This window comes from Arvicanthis niloticus, chromosome 6 (genome assembly GCF_011762505.2).
Source record: "Arvicanthis niloticus isolate mArvNil1 chromosome 6, mArvNil1.pat.X, whole genome shotgun sequence".
Classification (NCBI taxonomy): domain Eukaryota; kingdom Metazoa; phylum Chordata; class Mammalia; order Rodentia; family Muridae; genus Arvicanthis; species Arvicanthis niloticus.
The window spans coordinates 12,373,241-12,392,363 of record NC_047663.1 but is presented as its reverse complement, the minus strand read 5'-3'; the positions used below and the strand labels follow the sequence as shown (position 1 = coordinate 12,392,363).

Genomic DNA, 19,123 nt, shown 5'->3' with positions numbered 1-19,123 from the left:
ATACCTATCTACTAGAGGAGGAGGAATGGAGAGAGGGATTAGGGTGAGGGAATGGGGGGGGGGGCAGGATTAGGTATGGAAAAACACAGAAGTCCAGAGGGTCAGGAAAATGAATAGAAATATGTAGCAATGGGGGAGAATGGAGGAGCACTAGAAAGTCTCAGATGCCAGGGAAGTGAGAGGTCCCAGGACCCATTTTGGATGACATTAGCTGAAATACCCAACAAAGGGGAGGAAGAACCTGTAGAGACCAGTGTATTTTTTTTAAAGACACAATCTTTCATCTGAACCTTAGCTCACTGATTTGGCTAGAATGTCTAGGTAGGAAGCTGCAGGGATTCTCCTGACTCTGACTCCCTAGTACTAAAATTAGAGACAAAAGTGTATAATGCAGCAGCAATTCTGGGAATCCTGGGGTGTAAACCTGGATCTCATGCAGATAAGTCAAGCAGTTTACCCACTGAGCCATCTCCCCTGCTTCTTTTAGTCACTAATTTGCAGTTTGATTCACTCGTGGTCAAAGTACATTTAACATGCTACTTTGTTAAGGCTTGGTTCATGACCAAGGGGAGCCCTGTCTTCATGACCATTCCACATGCACTTAAAGAGATGAGCAGCTTACTGCTGTCTGACTTGACAGACAGCGGAACAACCAGGTGATGTTGATGGGATGAGATGTGACTCTGAAGTCTGGGTCTGTGAATCTGTTCCTTTAATCTGTCAACAGTGATCCCAAGACCAGAGTATGAAATTAGTCACATTTCTGATTAAAAATCATGTCAGTCATCAATCTAAGAAAATAGTTCAAAATATAAATGCATGATGCATTTAGATGAATTTATGAAAACACATGCAAACATACATCATATAACACATATATCATATGAGAGAGACAGAAACATTGGGAAACATTCTCCCAAGTTCTGTGTTTCTTTTTTCCTTCTGGATATCCAACATTATTATGTTTACCAGGTAAATAAAAATGCTGTTTAGATACACACGAGATATTTAAGGGATGATGTTTTCTAGTTCCATCCAAATTGTATGTAAATCTCATGATGTCATTATTTTAACAGCTGAATGATAGTCCATTGTGTAAATATACCACATGTTCTTTATTCATCTTTCATGGAGGTGCATCTAGGTTGTATCCAGTATGTAGCTACAGTGAACATGGTTGAGCAACTGTCCTTGTCGTAGAATGGGGCATCCTTTGGGTATATACCTAAGAGTGGTATAGCTGGGCTTGACATAGATCAATTCTCCATTTTCTGCAGACCTGACATACTGATTTACATAGTAGCTGTACAAGTTGTCACTCCCACCAGCAATGGAGGAGTGTTCTCCTTGCTTCACATCCTTGACAGCATGAGCTGTCACTTGTGTTTTTTAACTTCAGCCATTCTGACAGATGTAAGATGGAATCTCAAAGTAGTTTTCATTTTCATTTCCCTAATGGCTAAAAATGTTGAACATCTCTTTAAATATACTCAGACATTAAAGGCTCCTCTATTGAGAATTCTGTTTAGATCTGTGCTCCATTTTAAAAATTAAATTAGTTTCTTAATATCTATTTTTTTCTTCAGACAAACAAAGGTCTAAAGAAACATAATATCTATACACAATGAAGTTCCACTAATCTGTGACAAAGAAGTGAATCCTGTTATCTGAAATAAAATACATGGAATTGGAGGGCACCATGTTGAAATAAACTGAGCCAGACACAACTTGAGGAGTATATGCTTTATCTTATATGTAGAAATACATACCAAACCAAATATGGAAAGCAGAAGCACATAAAGGGCTATGAAGGGTCCTGAGGGAAGGATGCTGAGACATACATGTACTGAAATGTCACAACTTCAGTTGCAACAAACCTCTAAACAAACAGTTAAAGTCAGGAATCCATACAATTAATGTGTTTTAAAATGACTATACTACAAAAAAATAAGTTGTAGAGAGTGAGATAGCTCAGTGGCTTTATTCATGATCCTAATCCCATTCATAAGAGCTGTATACTCGTGACGTAATCAGCACCTTCTATCTCTATGGTCAAATGGCTTACTCAACAACAATAGATGTAGCATTAAAGGCAAAATTGCTTTGAGCAACTAGAGAAGAAAAAACAGCTATAGCTAAAAATTTCAGTATTAAGCCTCTTCCTGTGGGAGGAGCTTCCACTTCATTGAGGGATCAAGTTCCTCTTCAAAACCATCCAGCTCCTGTTCCTTGGAGAGTTCCAGGAAGACCTGAGGAAAGAGGGAGGCAGAGAGAAAGAGATAAAGAGAGACAGAGAGAGAAAAAGGGAGAGAGGGAGAGACAGAAACAGAGACAGAGAGACAGAAACAGAGAGAGACAGAGAGAGACAGAGAAAGACAGAGAGAGACAGAGAGAAACAGAGAGAGAGACAGAGAGGCAGAGACAGAGAGAGAGACAAAGAGAGAGATATCACAATGCTTCTTTTTTCACGTAATAGGCAACTTTATTCAGAGCATCAGACAATTTATACTCTGGTAGTTAAGAAGAGTCAGTGTGCATTCCCAAGGGCAAATTGCCTGTGACTGACTTGCTACACATGACAAAAACCAATTATTTTTCTATAGAGGCACATGAACAAATAACAATAGCAAATCTAATGACTTATCTGAAATAAACTGACTCCTACCTGTCATACTTAGAAGGGGCAAGGAAACATATTCTAAGAACAACTCCATGTTTTTAATGAACTAGAGTCAAAAAATTCTTTTCTTGTCTGAATCCAAAGATCATGAATTTAATGCTTGTGAACAAATGTTCCTGAAATTGACCTACCTGCTCCAGGGTGGACTGTGAGAGACTGTACTCCTCCAGGTCAAAGCTCTGTTTAACTGTGTAAGAAAACCCATATGTTAGGTCTCTTGTATGTTAAGTCTTGTATGTGTACTAAGTCATCACATGTCATGAATAGGATTAAATTGCAGAGAACCACTAAATGAAATTACACACAATTTTTCCTGAACATATTGAGTAACTGAAAGATATATAACATTTGCTTTGATTCATCAGGAAAGAGCCAGCTATATTTGCATGCTATACAGTTTTTTAAGATCTGCATCATGGGATACAATGATGCCTAGGACATTTTCTTCCCTGAATAGAAAAAAGTCATTAATTCAGTAGATTTGACACAGAAGTAGGTTGTGAAGGGAAGAGATTTTTGAAAAGAGAAAAGAAAGACACAAAAATAAAGTCAACAGTTATCTAAACTGTTACAACAGCATGAAAAAAACTGTTTAACTGATTTACACAGAAGGACATTTTAAGTCACAGTAAATGGTATATAGATTTTTAGTGGAAGATGCCCCGCCCCAACCCCAAAAGAATCACAACAGTGATGTTAATCTTAGGAATGCTGTGAAGGATCCCATGTCCAAAAAGTTTAGGTGCTGAATTTAGACAATGGGAAGAAGATACATCAAGACAGCTTTGGATGTAGCCACCAGAAACCAGAAGATATCTGTGGAACAGGAGGTGGCTATCTCTTAGTAGGACAGGTGACAGACTAGTGAAGGTGACATTGAGCAGTAAAAATAAAGAGCCCCTGGAATAAGTCAGACAAGCAGAATGTGTACACCAAAGGACAGACAACACAAAGCTCTGATCAAAGGATGAATATAGTGTGCTCTAAGTTACACTGAAGCCCGCCAAGGGACACCGGATTATTCACACTTATACAGGAGTTTATAGGTCATTAATGGCCTGAGCCAATAAAATACAACTGACTTTAAAATTATATGCATCTACTGTGACCTCTAAAGTGAAATTGATTATAGATATAAAATAATATAACCTTAAAAGTATGGTGAATTTAACTTTTTTTTGTACTTTCCTATGTGCAGTGTAAAAAAATAAAATTAAATAAAAATGAGAGCAACAAACCTTGCCATGTATATGCCCAGCTTACCTCTTTAGTTTTCTCCTTCTGTATTTCAAAAGGAACTTTGAATGCTCAGAATTAGCCAGGAATGCTCTGATTTAATTTCTCATCAGTGTAAGCATCCTTTAAGTTCTGAAAGTAGTTGATCTCAGAGTCTGACCTCTAACTAGTCTCTTACCTGTCTCTAATTTGAAGAATGCTTGTGATAAAGGTTGCACATCTTCTCTGGGCAGTTTATAGACCATCAGAGAAGAGTACCTGGAAAGAAAGAAAGGTTGGGTTGGTCTCTAAGCATGTGGCTTACCATCTATGGCATCAGTTATGTTTTTTTTTTTTTAAGACACTTTGATGTAATTGAATCTCTGAGAGTGAGGTCACTGAAGCAGGCCAGTTGAAAAGAAGAAATGGAGGAAAAGATGGATGAGAATTGGTTCAGTATCTCAGGATGCCTGGAAAGACCCATGTAGTTTAGGCAACTTTTAAGACTGTTTTTTCCCACCCAGTCTCAACTGGGAACATGGCTTCCTAGAATTTCCAAACTGTGTAGCAATCTACTTATTCAGTACAGCGTACATATTTAGGCACTTCCTCCCCCAACTCTCAATGTTATTCTCAGGGAAAGAAGACTCTGAAATGAAATGCAGGAAATGAAACCATGTTTTCTTCAGAAGGGCCCAGAGTTCACCAATTGCTGGCCAGGCACTTATTTAACTACTTATTATCGACAAATAATCAGAACAGATTGACTTCACTTCACAGGTTTTATTTTGTTTCATTTACAGAGCATTCTCTTTCACTAGCAGTGTTTATTGATTATATCTGTGTGAGGTAGTTTATACTGAATTAGAGCCCTTAAAAATGTGGAATAAAAATAAGAGTTATATGCACTTGTCATCAGTAAACTGTGTCATTATTATCTTATTTGTGTCTGTATGAAGCTTTTATTAGTAAAGACAGTGGTGAAATACAATTAGTTTATCCCTATAAGTCCTGGGATTTTACCCAAGGAATTCATTCAGTAGATATTCTTTGACAAGTTTGCTCTTTAGGTGTTGGGTTGAGCCAATATATCTGGATCAGGAGTGGAATCACAAAGGCACAAGACAAATGTGGGAAGGGTATCTGTGACCATGCTTAGGTTTCTACTGCATTACCACACCCAAATCAGAGTCTTCTCTCTGTTAAGTAAGGACATGAAGCAACTCTAGGTCTTACCCAGGAATGTTGATTTGCTTAAAATGGTTCTTACTTTTCAAGATCAGTATAACAACTGGATAACCCAAGACCTAGAAAACCTGCCACATAATTGGTCCACACCCATGTTACCTCAGTTTTAACCAGACCTCTGTTCTCTAGAAGACTTTGAGCAGTACCCACAGTTCAGTGACCTCTTTGAGGTTTTCTTACAGTGTAAACATGACCCACAGTGTCTACCAAGCCAAACAAATCCCAGGGGAAAGTGGGTAGTGGGTGTACTTTGCTAGATCAAAAACAGGACCTGTGGGCTGGAGAGATGACTCAGCCAGGATAGTGCCTGCCATGTAAGCATGAGGAAGTACATAAGTTTGTAACTCAGAACTCACAGAAACTGGATGTGACTAATTGTATGTGTAATCCTGGCACTGGTTGGGGGTAGGAAACAGGCTTGTCCACAGAGCTTGGTGGCAATCCAGTATAGCAAAAATGCTTACCTCAGGGTCCATGAAAGACACTGTGACACTGTCTCAAATGATAAGATAGAGGATGATAATGGAGGCAAGGGATGTTGACTTGTGGCCTATAGCATGGTGTGTGTGTGTGTGTGTGTGTGTGTGTGTGTGTCTGTGTGTGTGTCTGTGTGTGTGTGTGTGTGTGTGTTGGCGTGTTTGTTTGTGTGTACACACACAAGCACATGTATGGGAGCTTATATGTTGATGTGTACCCACATGTGCACATGCACATGAGCAGACAGACCAACCAACAGAGCCATATCACAAGCACATCTCCGAAACTGTGCTTACCTTTCCTGTCGAGCAGCCTGGGGGAAAAGCCTCATGATCTCCATGTTGAGGGGCTCCACCTGCATTGGAGTCTTCACCTTCATCTCCAGGAGATATTCTTTGCCAAATTTTCCCTTTAGATGTTGAATGGATCCAATACATCTGGGTCAGGAATAGGAATTACAAAAGCACAAGACAAATGTGAGAATGGTGCCTGTGAGCATGTGCAGATCACAACTCGGTCACCCAACTCAGAGTCTCCTCACTGTTAAATAGAGAAGTGGCAACTTCAACTCTTAGCCTTGAATGCTGATGTGCTTAAAAAGCAAATGTGTTTCATCTGATCATCACAGAGTGGACAGGTATGGGATGAAAACAGGCACCCACCTCAGCCTCCCAGATACCATGATGGCCACACGGTCGCACACAGCCTCTGCCTCTGCCATGTAATGGGTGGTCAGGAGAGCACCCCTTTCTGTGTTTGCAAAGGTGGCCTGGATCGCCTGCCTATTGTCAAGAGAAGAACTGGGATGAATAGAAGTCCTCCGACTCTTCTGAGCATAGGAGAAAGGAAAGTCCATGTGGCAGAGATGAGAAATTATCAATGTAGACCAAGTAAGATGGATGCATGGTTGCTAGAGAAACACTGGTGACATGGCAAAAACTGTCATGAGAGAACACTTAGAAGAAAAATGCATGAGAGCGCACATTCTAAGTAGAGAGGGACTGTTTATGAGACTGAACAAACATTCAATTCTCTGAACTCCATTGTGAACCATCAATAAATGTTTGTAAGTTCTCACCCAAAATAATAGTTTTTAAGGATATGGATGGTGTTGGCCACACTTATTTCTGTTAATCTAACAATATTAACACAATTCACAAACTCCCAGCTGTGATGCAGCCATGACAGACACAGTGCCTCACCACATTTGCTGCTGCCCCTCAGGGTCCATTCCGGTGGATGGCTCATCTAGAAGCACCACGGAAGGGTTCCCCAGGATGCTCAGCACAAAGCACAGCTGCAACAAGAGGGACAGCCCATGTGGCATTACCTGGTGTGGTCCACTGAGGCATGCTGGAAGCCCTTCTCCCTGAGGCCTGCCTATACCTTTCTCTTCACTCCCTCAGACAGTGTCTTCACAGGAGACTTCAGCTGGTCCTGCAGCTTGAGTGCATCTGCCAACCTGAAGAGAGACTGCAGAACATCACTTCATCTCCACAGTGAAGAGAGATGAGGGGAAAGTGGGGCGGTGAGCCTGGCCAAGATGGAGGAGTGGGGCCCAAGAAGGTAGCTCCAGAAATGTACGGAAACATTCAACAGTGTCAGGGTGACAAAGGATGTTATCTTTGCAACCAAGACAGATGCAATTTCCTGTTTTTAAATTGATAGTTTGGTATTCAAATTCTTCTGCAATTTATTTTATATTTAAAGTACACTCAATTATTTACTATTGAATAGTAACCATTTCCCCTCCATCCTTAAAATGAATAAAACTTCAAAAGTTTTCTCTACCCCACCTAGTCAATCAATAAAATCTCCTGTCCCACATTTACTGTGGAAGTGGCCATCCCCAACCGTTTTCCCATCACTTGGGTACAGAAGTGAACAGGTGCAAACCCTCATGTACCTTGCAATTGCCATGTTAGCATCACTTTTCCTCATCCCCTTTATGGCTGCAAATATCTCCAGGTGTTCCCTCACCGTCAGGTTGTGCCACAAAGCGTTTTCCTGAGGACAGTACCCCAGGAACCCAGGGGTGCCCCCTGTGCTGTCCCCCTTCAGCAGCACCTATGGATAAAAGGTCACTGTCAGGGCTCAAACCCCCAGTACTATTACCCAAAAGTACTTCTGTGACAGACTTCAGTGATGATCTCAGAAAGACAAAAGGATTCATCCCAAGAACAAGTGTGCCATCTCAAGAGTGTATAAAGGTGCCAAGATACCATATATAAAAAGGTAGTCCGTGTGGAAATGCAATTAAAAACAATGGCAAGGGGCTGGAGAAATGGTTAAGGTGCTTGCCACATAAGCACAAGGACCCGAATCCAATCCCAGTATCCACAATACAGGTGCAGCAGTGTTAACACCTATAACCCAAAACAGGGTTGACAGTGACAGAAAGATCCCAGGGACTTGATGACCAGCTGATCAATGTAAATTAGTAAATCCAGATTCACTGGAAGACAGTTTCAGATTAAAAAAAAAAAAGGATGACTGAGGAAGACATCCAACATTAACCTCTTGGTTCTACATGCATGCTCACACATGTACACCTATGAGTACATTTTTACAAAGAAGCAGTGAGATATCACTTCACATCTGTAGAAAGGCTACTATCAAAAAGGAGGATGTTAAAATGAGGAGGTGGAGAAAATGGAACTGTTGTCCATTGTTGGAGCAAATGCATATTAGTATAGTCAGTTATGAAAAATGGCACAATTTCTCATGCTAGGGGTGGGGGTGGAGAGGACATGGCTGAGGTATGACAGGAAAAACCCATTTCCTGGTATGTTTTCAAAGGAATTGAAAGCTCCTTTTCTTTGCTTTGCTTTTTTGATCAAAATGACCTTTTCAGTCCTGTGTTCCTATTTGTAATAGAGAAGATGAAGTCAACCAACATTACAGGATTAATGGATATTGAAATGTGTCATTAGAGATACAATATGATACTGTGCAGCCTTTAAGGTTTGAAGGTCTCATTTTGTCTGTGATAACATGGGTGGACCTAGGAAATATTAGATGTTTTGCTTTGTATTGCTGTGATAAAACTCTGACCAAAGGTAACTTGAGGAGAAATGGAGTTATGTGGGCCTGCCTTTCCAGATCATAGTCCATTCTTGATGGAAGTCAAAGGCAGGAACTTAGTACAGGAACCTGAAAGTAGGAACTGAAGCAGAAACCATGGAAGGATGCTGCTTACTGCTTAGGTTTCCCTTGCTTGCTCAGTTACATTTCTTCTATAGCCCAGACCCACCTGCCCAAATGTGGTCCTTCCCGCAGTGGTCTGGGCCTCTCTACACCAATTAGTAATCAAGGAGATGCCCCATGGATGTGCCCACAATGCAATCTGATGGTGTTAATTCCTTGGCTGAGAGTTCATCTTCCTCAGTCTGTCTAGGTCTATGTCAGGTTGACTGACCATGACAATGTGGGATGTGACATAAAGCAGGCACATTAGACAGACACTGCTTGACTACATTAATATGCACATGCACCATTTAAACAAGTTAAACTTGAAGCAATAGAAAATAGAAAGGACTGGAGGCATGCCTCAGCCCTTAAAGGAGAAGTAATTAAAGCTAGGTGGTGACTGGCAAGGAACAGCATCTGTATCTAGATTTGGAGAGTCCTGCTAGGTTAGACTGTGCCATGAATATTGCAGAGACATGCTTCTGACCTTCTGCTCCACCATGGGTTCAGAGAGACTATGCATGTGAGTTTCTTCTCCCTACACTGTGGAATGTTTAATGGTGTCAGGGGTAGCCTTGCTTATATCCTGAAGGTCTAAAATCAGCAATAGGCCTAAGTCAGCTTGCTAACACAAAGTCTTGGGTCTCTGTGGAAAACACTGAAACAGATATCTATAAGATATTGTAAACAGGCAGCTTTGGTGGAAATTCACCATCCTGGATAAGAACAAGTAGTCATAGGTCTTGTGGATAGTCATAGACCTTGGGTACCCTTGGTGGATAGTATCAACTTAGATAAGGACAAGTGAATCATAGGCGGAGTCATAGTGATCTGTCCCCTGAACCTTCACCCAGCTGACACCTGTACGAGGAGCTAAGATGGGAGTAGTAAGGAGAGGAAAAAGAAAAGGAAGAGGAGGAGCTAGGGAGAGAGAGATGTAGGAGCGATGGAGAGCCACACAGGTATGGAGAGCAGTCACGAGTAACAACTTTGATTTAGGTTAGCTAATTGGGAAACAACTCTCTTTGTATGGGCATATTGTTATTGAGCTTTACCAAACATATAAAGCATTTGATTAATCTTTAGGCATTACAATCTCAATTTTCTACCAGGCCGTCGTGGATGGTGAGATGATCTGGGCAATGCCCAGCCTTACATGGACAGTATGGAAGATTGGCAGAGCCCATCTCCCATGCTGGCCTCTCGTAGGTGGCAGGGCTGGTGTTTCTGGCTGGCTGTTTCTAGCTGCGGCACGCACGTAGGCTCTGGCTACAGAACATGGCCGCTGAGCTAGGCAGAGCTGCCACAACATAGATAGTCGGCTTGACCAGTGGCTGTTTTTTAAATAATTACTCCAACAGATACCCTGTTCTGGAAGATATCTGTACTCCCCCTGAACACCTACACTCCTGCACCATTTCTTTCCTCACATCCTGTTTTTGTGTATATAACACCTGTGTGATAAAGTAAAAATTACAGTTTAATCAGCCTATAGACAAGCCATCTTCCTTTCTATTCACCTGTTCAAATTTTTTTTTTCAGGTTATCTCCTCAGCCCCTGTTCGATGCCCTGCTAGACAGGACATGAAAGTTATAAGAAGAGAGTGTCCTGTCTCTCTTCTCCCTCTAAAGCTTGATTACCAACACTCTTTTCTGGCATAGTTACACAGACATATGCCCTTCCCCCTGCCATTTTCTAAAGCAGCTCTGCCCTGTAAATGTAGGAAAGGGGAATTGACCTGTTTCTATTTCCTGGCATCACCTCTCCTGGCTAAGTATGAACTTCGTTTGTCTTGCCATATTGTTTCTGAGGGAAGTGACAAGCTGGCAAGCAATTCAACTTTACATGCATGCTTCTCTACTCTCTGCTACTCTAAGAAGCACCTTATTGGATTTGTCCAAAAAAAAGACTTTAATACAACTGTATAACTTCCAAGATGTATGAATTGGTAATGGCACTTCATGAAAATGAGCAGTAGCATGCTGAAGTTATAAAGGCCATTTAAAATTATAATTAGTGGATTATGTGGTCCAGGAAACAGAATCTGTTAATATTTTCATAATAATTAGTATTCTGAAGATGAATAACATTCCTTCTCAATACACTCGTGGGAAAAAGATAGTTTCAAAGCATTCTTGGATGCCTGCTAAGTGTTTATGTTTACAGTCAGAGATCAGAGCTGTTTTCAGTTGTGGTCAAAGAAGGTTCCTTTCACAATGGGATGAGTTTCGTAAGTGGTACAGACAATAAGTGATTCTTAAGTGCTCAGAACTAGATATAATATCTTTGTAGCCCTTTCCAAGGCTCAGGGAACACTGAAAGAGAAGAAGCAAAGAGAATATAAAAGGCATAAGATGGGGGTATTGTGCTGTGAACTCCTGGATCTGACATGGGCTTCACATTCATGAAGTCACAGCAGCTGCAGCTACCTACCCAAGACTTATATATGATTAGACCTACCAACATTTCATTTTAGATGGCGGAGAAGCCAAAACGCCCTACCCATTACTGGTCATTAATACAGCAGCTGGGTCGTTTTCCTCAGTGGTGTGGCTACTGATAAGTTGCTCATGCCACACTAACGCAATCAACTCTAATGAAGTTTAATGGATCACAAAGAGACATGAAGTAGCAGGGGAGGTTTTGAAGAACAAAAACGGGCTCAATATGAGAGGAAGGGAGAAGAAAAAAATAAAGGGTGCTGAACATAATAAAATTAATTCCATACACAAAATTATCAAAACACTTAAAAGCATCCCCAGCGAATGGTTAGCATCTGTGTTGCTTAAAGTGAGATTTTATAATTCAGCATGATATTTTTAAAATTTGAATAATAACATTTTTCAAGTTGTCATGTGGGTATTGTTGGAGAACATACTATCTACCTACCTGTCCAGCACTTGGCTTGGTTTCTCCAGTTATCATCTTAATGGATGTACTTTTACCAGCTCCATTATGTCCCAGTAATCCTACAACCTCACCTGAGAAAAAGAAGACACATTTGCAACGATAGTGACTATTACAGGTTTCGCTGTGTGACAAACGCTTTTCAATGGGCCTTAAGTATGATTTTATATTTTGATTGTCATGTTATGTGAAAGGATGTGAGTAAAACTGGCATAGAACTACTCAGGGCAAGACATGGCTCAGCATTGAGGAGGTGTATTGATTTTGTACAAGACCTAAACTTGGATCTTAGTACCCACAACAGGCATCTCATAACCCCTTAAACTCCACATCCCAGGGACCTGGTGCTCAATCTGGATCTGGAAGCAAGTGCTCTTACAAGCACGTGTGCCCACACACAATGTATGCATAAGTTAAAACAATATAAACCTTTAAAAGGATCATGCTCAGGCATAATAAAATACTACATATTACAAACCTTTAGTAAACATTGAATTCATGAAGAAAATTAAAAACTTGGGTCCAGTATAAAGAAAAGTATTGGGTGTCTGTTTTTATCACTCCTGTTTCATATAGTACAAAAAATGTCAACCACAGCTATTATATAAGAAATAAAAACATCTATGAACAAGAAAGTAGACAATTGAATTATCCCTGTTAGCCAATAATATGATTCTATACATAGAAAATCATTTAAAATCCACAGAAAGATGAATGTGGCAAGATAGGAAGCCAGCATGCAAAATAGGCAGCTTTTCTTTTCCCTATAAATTTGTTTTATTTATTTTATTTGTATGAGTGTTTTGTCTGCATTTATGCCTGTGTATCATATGAGTCCCAGGTAACAGCCAAGGTCAGAAGAGGGCATCAGATCCCCTAGAGCTGGAGTTACTTCTCTGTGGGAGCAACTGGTCTTAACCATTGAACCATCTCTCTAGCTTTAAGTAGCATCAATATGAACACAGTGAAATAGAAACCCATTCACAAGTATACAGAATAAGGCATATATCAATAAATATAAGTAAGTGGATGAAAAGAATCTTTATAATGAAAATTACAGAAGAGTTGAGAAAGAAACTGAAGACACTGAGAAATAAAACAAACCAAACAAATAAAAGATGAACCAAAAGCTAAGGAGGGCCTACTTGATACTGGATAGATGGTGGACAAGTCAGGGAATGGAGGACCAGGGAGAAGATGGGTGGCTGGATATGAACTGTATTCCACATTTGCATGCATAAAAATGTCAGGGTGAATCCCATTAATTTGTACAATTAATATGTATTCATTAAAGAAAACTATATGATGGTATAGAGATGGGTAACAGCTGTGACAACACTGAAAAGGAATAGAAACTTTTGAGTTTCCATCACTTGCCCAGAGCTATAGGATGAGGAAAATCTAAGCCTTACTGTGTCGGGCGGAGAGAGTCAGAAGTTGGCAAGGCTCTGCTTAAACTGTGGTCAAGATATCAGGTTGGAATAGCAGAATATAGGTCAGTTCCCTGGTAAAAAATATTGATTAGGAGAGCAGCAGCACTGATTTAATAGGAAGACTGTATTTTAAATGGTTTAGTGACAAAGAATGCTTGTGATTTCCACACCAGTGTCACTGTGCCCCTACTCAAAGGAAAAATCATTTCTGTCATAAAGCAACAGTCAACAGTCACTCTACTGGGAAAGAAGAAATAGCATAGCTTCTGAGCAGGCTGACTGAAGGACAGGGACACTTATGTGTTGAGGGTGTTCCTGAGCCAGAACCAGTGTCCAACCTTTTCGAACACAGAAAGAGATGTTTCTTGTGGCTATCTTCTTCTTGCTCTTAAGAACGAAGCATTTCTTCTTTCCCTTGTACTCCTTGCGAAGGCAGCTGGCAATGATGGCTGGCTTCTGCAAACAAGTCATGGCAGTGAATGGTCATTATAAGCATAAGTCTATAAGTAGATTATCAAATCCAACATGACTTGGCCTTGGAGCTTCTAGGTATTCTTAGGTAGTATACCTAAAATCTATGTAATTTTATTGATATCCAATAAATAGATATTCTGAACTCCTAGAATGTTCTTTGCACTAATATGGGAGCATAGCAAGACATAATTTTCTTATGTTTTAGTAATATTTAAAAAATTTTTGAGACATATCTGCCATTGTAAATTTTACCCAGAACCCTGTAATTGTGGCTTTAATAATGTTTCAAAATAATATAATTATGTTGTTGTCTTACATTTAAGAATGAATTGTTAGCCTTCAAAGAGTCTCGATTTCACACTTCACTAGCTTTCTTTGGTCCATTGAAGGAAAAAAAGATCGACTCCAAAAAAATACATTATAACAGAAACAAATACAATTAATCCTATCATCTACCACTTGATTAAGTTCTAATCATTTACCTTATTGTGCTATGTACTGTGCTATCTACTGCAGAAAATCTTGATACTGCAAGTTATATGCATTTATAATGTAAAATATCTTATTGTCAAGAGAATAGAATCTCTCAACACCACAGTTGGGCTAGGTCTTTCACTTGGCCAAGGGCCTATTCCCTTTGGAAAGTTGGGCTCATCTTAAGCCATGCTAAAGAGATAGGTGTAACAATTCTTTAATGAGAACTGTACACCCCTGACACACCCCAGAATCTTTAAGCCTACTATAGGAGCTTACAGGTTGCAACTGTGTAAGGGCCCTAATCCTGCCAAATTTTGTCAATTGTTCAGGAAAGTGAACTTCTCTATTTCTTCCTTCTATCTCTTTTCTAAGCATGTGTTTCTTTTTTTTTAATTTTTTATTGGTTATTTTATTTATTTACAATACAAATGTCATCCCCTTTTTCCATTTCCCCTCCCTACAGCCCCTTATCCAATACCCTCTTTTCCTTTATGCTTTTATACCATTTTGATTACATGCATGTATTAAGGTCAGTTCTAGGTTGAGGGTCTAGCAATACAATAGATGCAAATAGTCAAGGAGCAAGCAATGCAATAAACATAAATAGTCAAAGAAAAAGCAAGGCATTAAACACAGTTATGTGAATACTCCTGTGATCAGTGTTTCTAAAGGCTTATCAGGATGACCAAAGTATCTGAGGCTATTTCCCTGTGCTAGCACAAGGTCAATTTCATCTCTGAAGCCTACTTCCTTGTTCTAGCCTAAAATTTAGATTCCTGTCTGAAATTACTTCTTTGTTATAGCCTAATATTTAGATTCCTGGCTGAGATTACTTCTTTGTTGTAGCCTACAATTTAGATTCCTACCTGGAATTACTTCTCTGTTCTAGTTTAGTCAGTTTCCTGTTTGAAGCCTACTTCCTTGTCCTTCACCAATGTCATATTCCTGCCAAGCAGCCCATATCCTTGTCCGTGGCCCATGTCAGCTTCTTGCCTAGCAGCCCCAAAAGGCTCTCCAACTCTTCCCCATTTTTATTTTGTTAATAAGACTGAGCCCATCTTAGGTCATTCTTACAAGAATGCTTTCCTTACCCGTCACAGAATATGCATTATCAAAGGCAATGCATTTCTCATGTAGGATGGTAAGGCTCTATGCAGACTCTTACCTGTCCTTGGCTTGCCAGACTGTTAATTTAGTAACTCTGTCTGGGGGTCCATTTTCAGGTTTAAGCCATGTACTTTGGATGCCAACATGTTGATGTTGTTAAAGATAAGCTTTAACATAATGGGCAAGAATAAAAGTATTCCCAGGACAAGAAGAACTAGCCGGATCAAGCTGTGTATGCCATTCCTGAGGTTTGACAAAAATGGAAATACTGAGCTCAGGTCATGGACAATTTTATCGGCATTATATGCAGCATCAAAGATCAACAGAGGAGCATTCTTTAAATTCATAATCTCACTATAAGCATGTGTTTCTTAACAATCTGAGCTTTCCACCTAACACATTGGGTTTCCTTGTTCTTTTGCTAAAGCATCCCTCCGTCTCTGCAATATGGCTGTTCATCTACCATGTGTCTTATCTCCATGGAAACTTAAAATGGCTTCCCTCTTCTGTGTGCCTGCTGTGGTTTTGCAGTTTGCCTGCCAGGAGGGTTTTCTTTAAAAATGCAATAAAAATGTCTTTAAGTTTCCATTTGAGCCCAGTCCTATATTATTTTAGTAATGAGTTTAAGAACACCCAAATGGCATTCCAATTTCCACTGCATCACAATCATTCAGAATGTAATGGTGACAAGGGAATCCAGTAGCTAAATATGCTCACTGGTGTTTGGAAGAACCCAAAAGGGCTACATTTTCTAATACAAAAAAAAAAAAAAAAACCTACTGGGACATCCTGAGGTGGTGCTCAATTATAGAACAATAAAAAAAGAAACTAGCATACTATATGAGGAACACAAAAAGCTTGATTAACTTACATTCTCCAATGTTGGCTGCATGTAGAGATAGCCAAAGTTGTCACTGTGATGACTACTTCTAACAATAAAAGTTGTAGCTGCCAATTTGAAGGCTGACTTCATGTTTTACATATCTCACTATACTTTCACCTTTTAACCAGATGAAAAAGAGTTTACCTCTTGTGAACTGCCTTACAATCATCTACTATCAATGCTCATGGAGCTGGCTTGAGCAAGTCTAAGCATGAATCAAATGGTCAGGTGGAATTCCTTAGCACCTCACATTTTCAAGCAAGACCAAGTGCAGTAAGATTTTTTTTTTTTTTTTACCAAGAATACAAATGTACTAAAGTGTAGGGCTGCTTGTTCCTGAGCATAAGAGCAAGTCAATGACTGACCAATGATTGCTTTATCATTGGCTGATCAATGATTGCTTTATCACTACCTATTCATGAAAAGTGCTCATTTCTCTTAAGAGTAGATATTAAGCAGTTGAAGGTGTTCTTCATTTTAAAGTGGAGCTCTTGAGCATATTCCTTAACTGCCAACAGGTTAAGACACTTCTGCTGTGAGCTGCTTTACAAAGCTTACCTCCTGGAAGTCAGCAGAAGTCAAAGCATTTGATGTCCACACTCTTTCCAGACTCACATCTTCATCTTCCCCCTCTGGTTCTTCTGGATTGTTAAATACATGATCGCTTCTAGAAGAAATTCTATAGACAAAAAATCTATTAATAACTTATCATTGGGGTCCGGTTCTGTACTCTATTTTTTTTTTATATCATAGTAGACTGGATGAACAATAAGTCTTTATAACAGCCATCTTTTGTCAGAATGCACACTACCCTCCTACCCCAAAAATTAGTGGTCAAAGAGTCACCAAGTAAAGGAGACATTGCTTCTTGGCTAGCGTCAATTTTCTTTATTATGCTGACATTATTTTTTAACGTCAATATGCAGCTTCATATTAATAGATTAGCAAAAATAATATCATATTTTGAGGAATAAATATTCTGGGAAAAATAATACAAATTATGGACATTGTCAAAATTGTTTTTAGAGTGATAGACTTGAAAGTTCTAAATCAGCTCTAGCTATGTTAATAGTCACAGCCCCTACTTTGGTATGAGTCAGAGGAACCCTTGTCTTTCCCTTCCAGGTCACACATTTATGACAAGATAATTAATTTAGGTTCTCTTTTCTCCCTCTTTTCTTCATTGTGTTCATAGGTGATGTGTCAAAGCTTAAATCTTCTATCCAACTTTCTAAAACCAAGAGGGCACTAGTATAAGAGTAGGCTGGCCAGCTATTCTTATTCCACTACAACAGGTGGGCTTTGAGACCTGAGATTCTCAGTAGCAAAACTAGAGTCCCAGTCAAGCAGAGATTCTTTTTCTGAGTTTTTGTTTCTTTTCTTTCTTTTTTTTTTTTTTACAGATATTTATTTGTTTGTTTCATGTGTGGTGGGGTGGTGGGGAGGACAGGATAAAAACTTTCAAAATTTTTTTTCCTCTCCTCCATGGTGTAGGACCTGGGGATTGAACTCAGGTCATCAGTCTTGGTAGCAGGTACCTTTATCCATTCAGCCACCTTACTCTTACATACAAGTGGTGATTCCCAAATGTAGAATCCAAAAATTAATGAAGACTCAAAGGGACAAATATGCTTCTGCTTGTGTTCTTGAGTCTTACTTTAGTAGAGCACACATACTTTCAAGCTCCCTGGGTACCTAATCCCATTTCTTTTTTTATTTAAGGTTGATAGAAGATGCCCAGGACACATGGGACAGGTTTCTCACTCTAGCAGTAGAGTTATTATTTCTGCCATGACCCCCACCACCACCTTTTAAATCTGTGGTCCTTTCTGGGTGGACTGTGTTCCCTCAGCTCTCCAGGCCACAAAGCAGTTGTTTTTCTAACTAAGCTTGCTGCATGAGGTGATTCTTGGCCCTCCCTTGTACACAGTGGCAGATGAAGACCTGGATTTACTGTGTTTCTGGTGTGTTGGACCTGTTTTAACCATGGTTACAACAATCAACTTTAAGGCCCAGAACCCATGTTCTGATAATCATATTTATAATTTCTATAGCTGTCTCTTCATTATAACTTCATGGACAAAATGTCCATGGGAATTTGTATACTACCTTTATATGAAATTGTTCAATAAAGAACACAAAACTATGTGATTTCTCCAAACCTAAAGATGGGATCCATTCTCATTGTTTTCATTCCAAACTTTCTTTCCAGACATTGAAGAATAACTAGGAAGATGACAAAATGAAGAAAAGGCTAGGGGAAACAGAGATGACCTCAGTTAGAAATACCAAGTGCTAGTATCAGAAGTAAATGGCAAATAGCCTTTTACAGATTTGTACAAGAAAAAAAATGATTAACATTGCAAGAACTAGTCATTCATCTGCTTACAAAAACAAGTCAAAATGAATTACATTCTTTGTACAGAAACAGTGCAAGTATTCACACTATCTTACATTATGTTATGCTCTGAGCTTCATTCATACTTTAGGATACATCTTTATTTGGTGTGAGTGTATGTATGTATGTACATGTGGGGGTCAGAGGAGGAAATTAGATGTCTTTCTTAATCACTCTTCAGTTTATTAATTGAGTCTACATCTCTCACTTGAACGCAGATCTTGTTGATCTGCCAGTCCAGCTAGCCAGCTAGCCAAGGGGACATATATCTCTAATTCAGAGAAGTCATGACCACCCAGCATTTAAGTGAATATTGGACACATACACACTAGTCCTGACTCTTGCACAGAAGCAATTTATCCATTGAGCCATATTACCTACTCTTTATTATGTCTTTAAAATTGGAAAGTACAATTTATTTTTTTTCACTGGTTATTTGTTTATAAAAATGGCTCTATGCTTAGAAACATATTGCTTTTCTGGGACTTATCTACATAAAAGATCTTAATTTTCAAACTAGGGCTTGGGGTGTTGATCAGTGACATTTGTGCAACAGATATAACTCTTCAGTTTGGTCTTCAGAACAGTTTTTTCATCCAAAATATGATCAAAAAAGCCCCCTGCATTATTTAGG

General features: G+C 39.4%; 1 protein-coding gene across 3 annotated transcripts in view; it reads right to left on the bottom strand.

Moving 5' to 3' along the window:
- Positions 1 to 1,728: 1,728 nt before the first annotated feature.
- The window catches only part of LOC117710632 (ABC-type organic anion transporter ABCA8A), a 70,719-nt gene continuing 53,324 nt past the window's right edge, over positions 1,729 to 19,123 (bottom strand). The window contains exons 28-39 of one of the 3 annotated variants that reach the window (XM_034505670.2): positions 18,254 to 18,345; positions 16,650 to 16,770; positions 13,489 to 13,606; positions 11,700 to 11,791; positions 7,527 to 7,687; positions 7,007 to 7,082; positions 6,823 to 6,917; positions 6,283 to 6,402; positions 5,917 to 6,057; positions 4,095 to 4,174; positions 2,812 to 2,867; positions 1,729 to 2,249 (exon numbers count right to left, since the gene is read on the bottom strand). In XM_034505670.2, coding sequence (XP_034361561.1) covers positions 2,151 to 2,249; positions 2,812 to 2,867; positions 4,095 to 4,174; positions 5,917 to 6,057; positions 6,283 to 6,402; positions 6,823 to 6,917; positions 7,007 to 7,082; positions 7,527 to 7,687; positions 11,700 to 11,791; positions 13,489 to 13,606; positions 16,650 to 16,770; positions 18,254 to 18,345 — 1,251 coding nt within the window. In that variant the 3' untranslated portion in view covers positions 1,729 to 2,150. Of the gene's footprint in view, positions 2,250 to 2,811; positions 2,868 to 4,094; positions 4,175 to 5,916; positions 6,058 to 6,282; positions 6,403 to 6,822; positions 6,918 to 7,006; positions 7,094 to 7,526; positions 7,688 to 11,699; positions 11,792 to 13,488; positions 13,607 to 15,278; positions 15,452 to 16,649; positions 16,771 to 18,253; positions 18,346 to 19,123 lie in introns of those variants that run through there. The other 2 variants (XR_013110959.1, XM_076935545.1) reach the window with 2 other exon arrangements.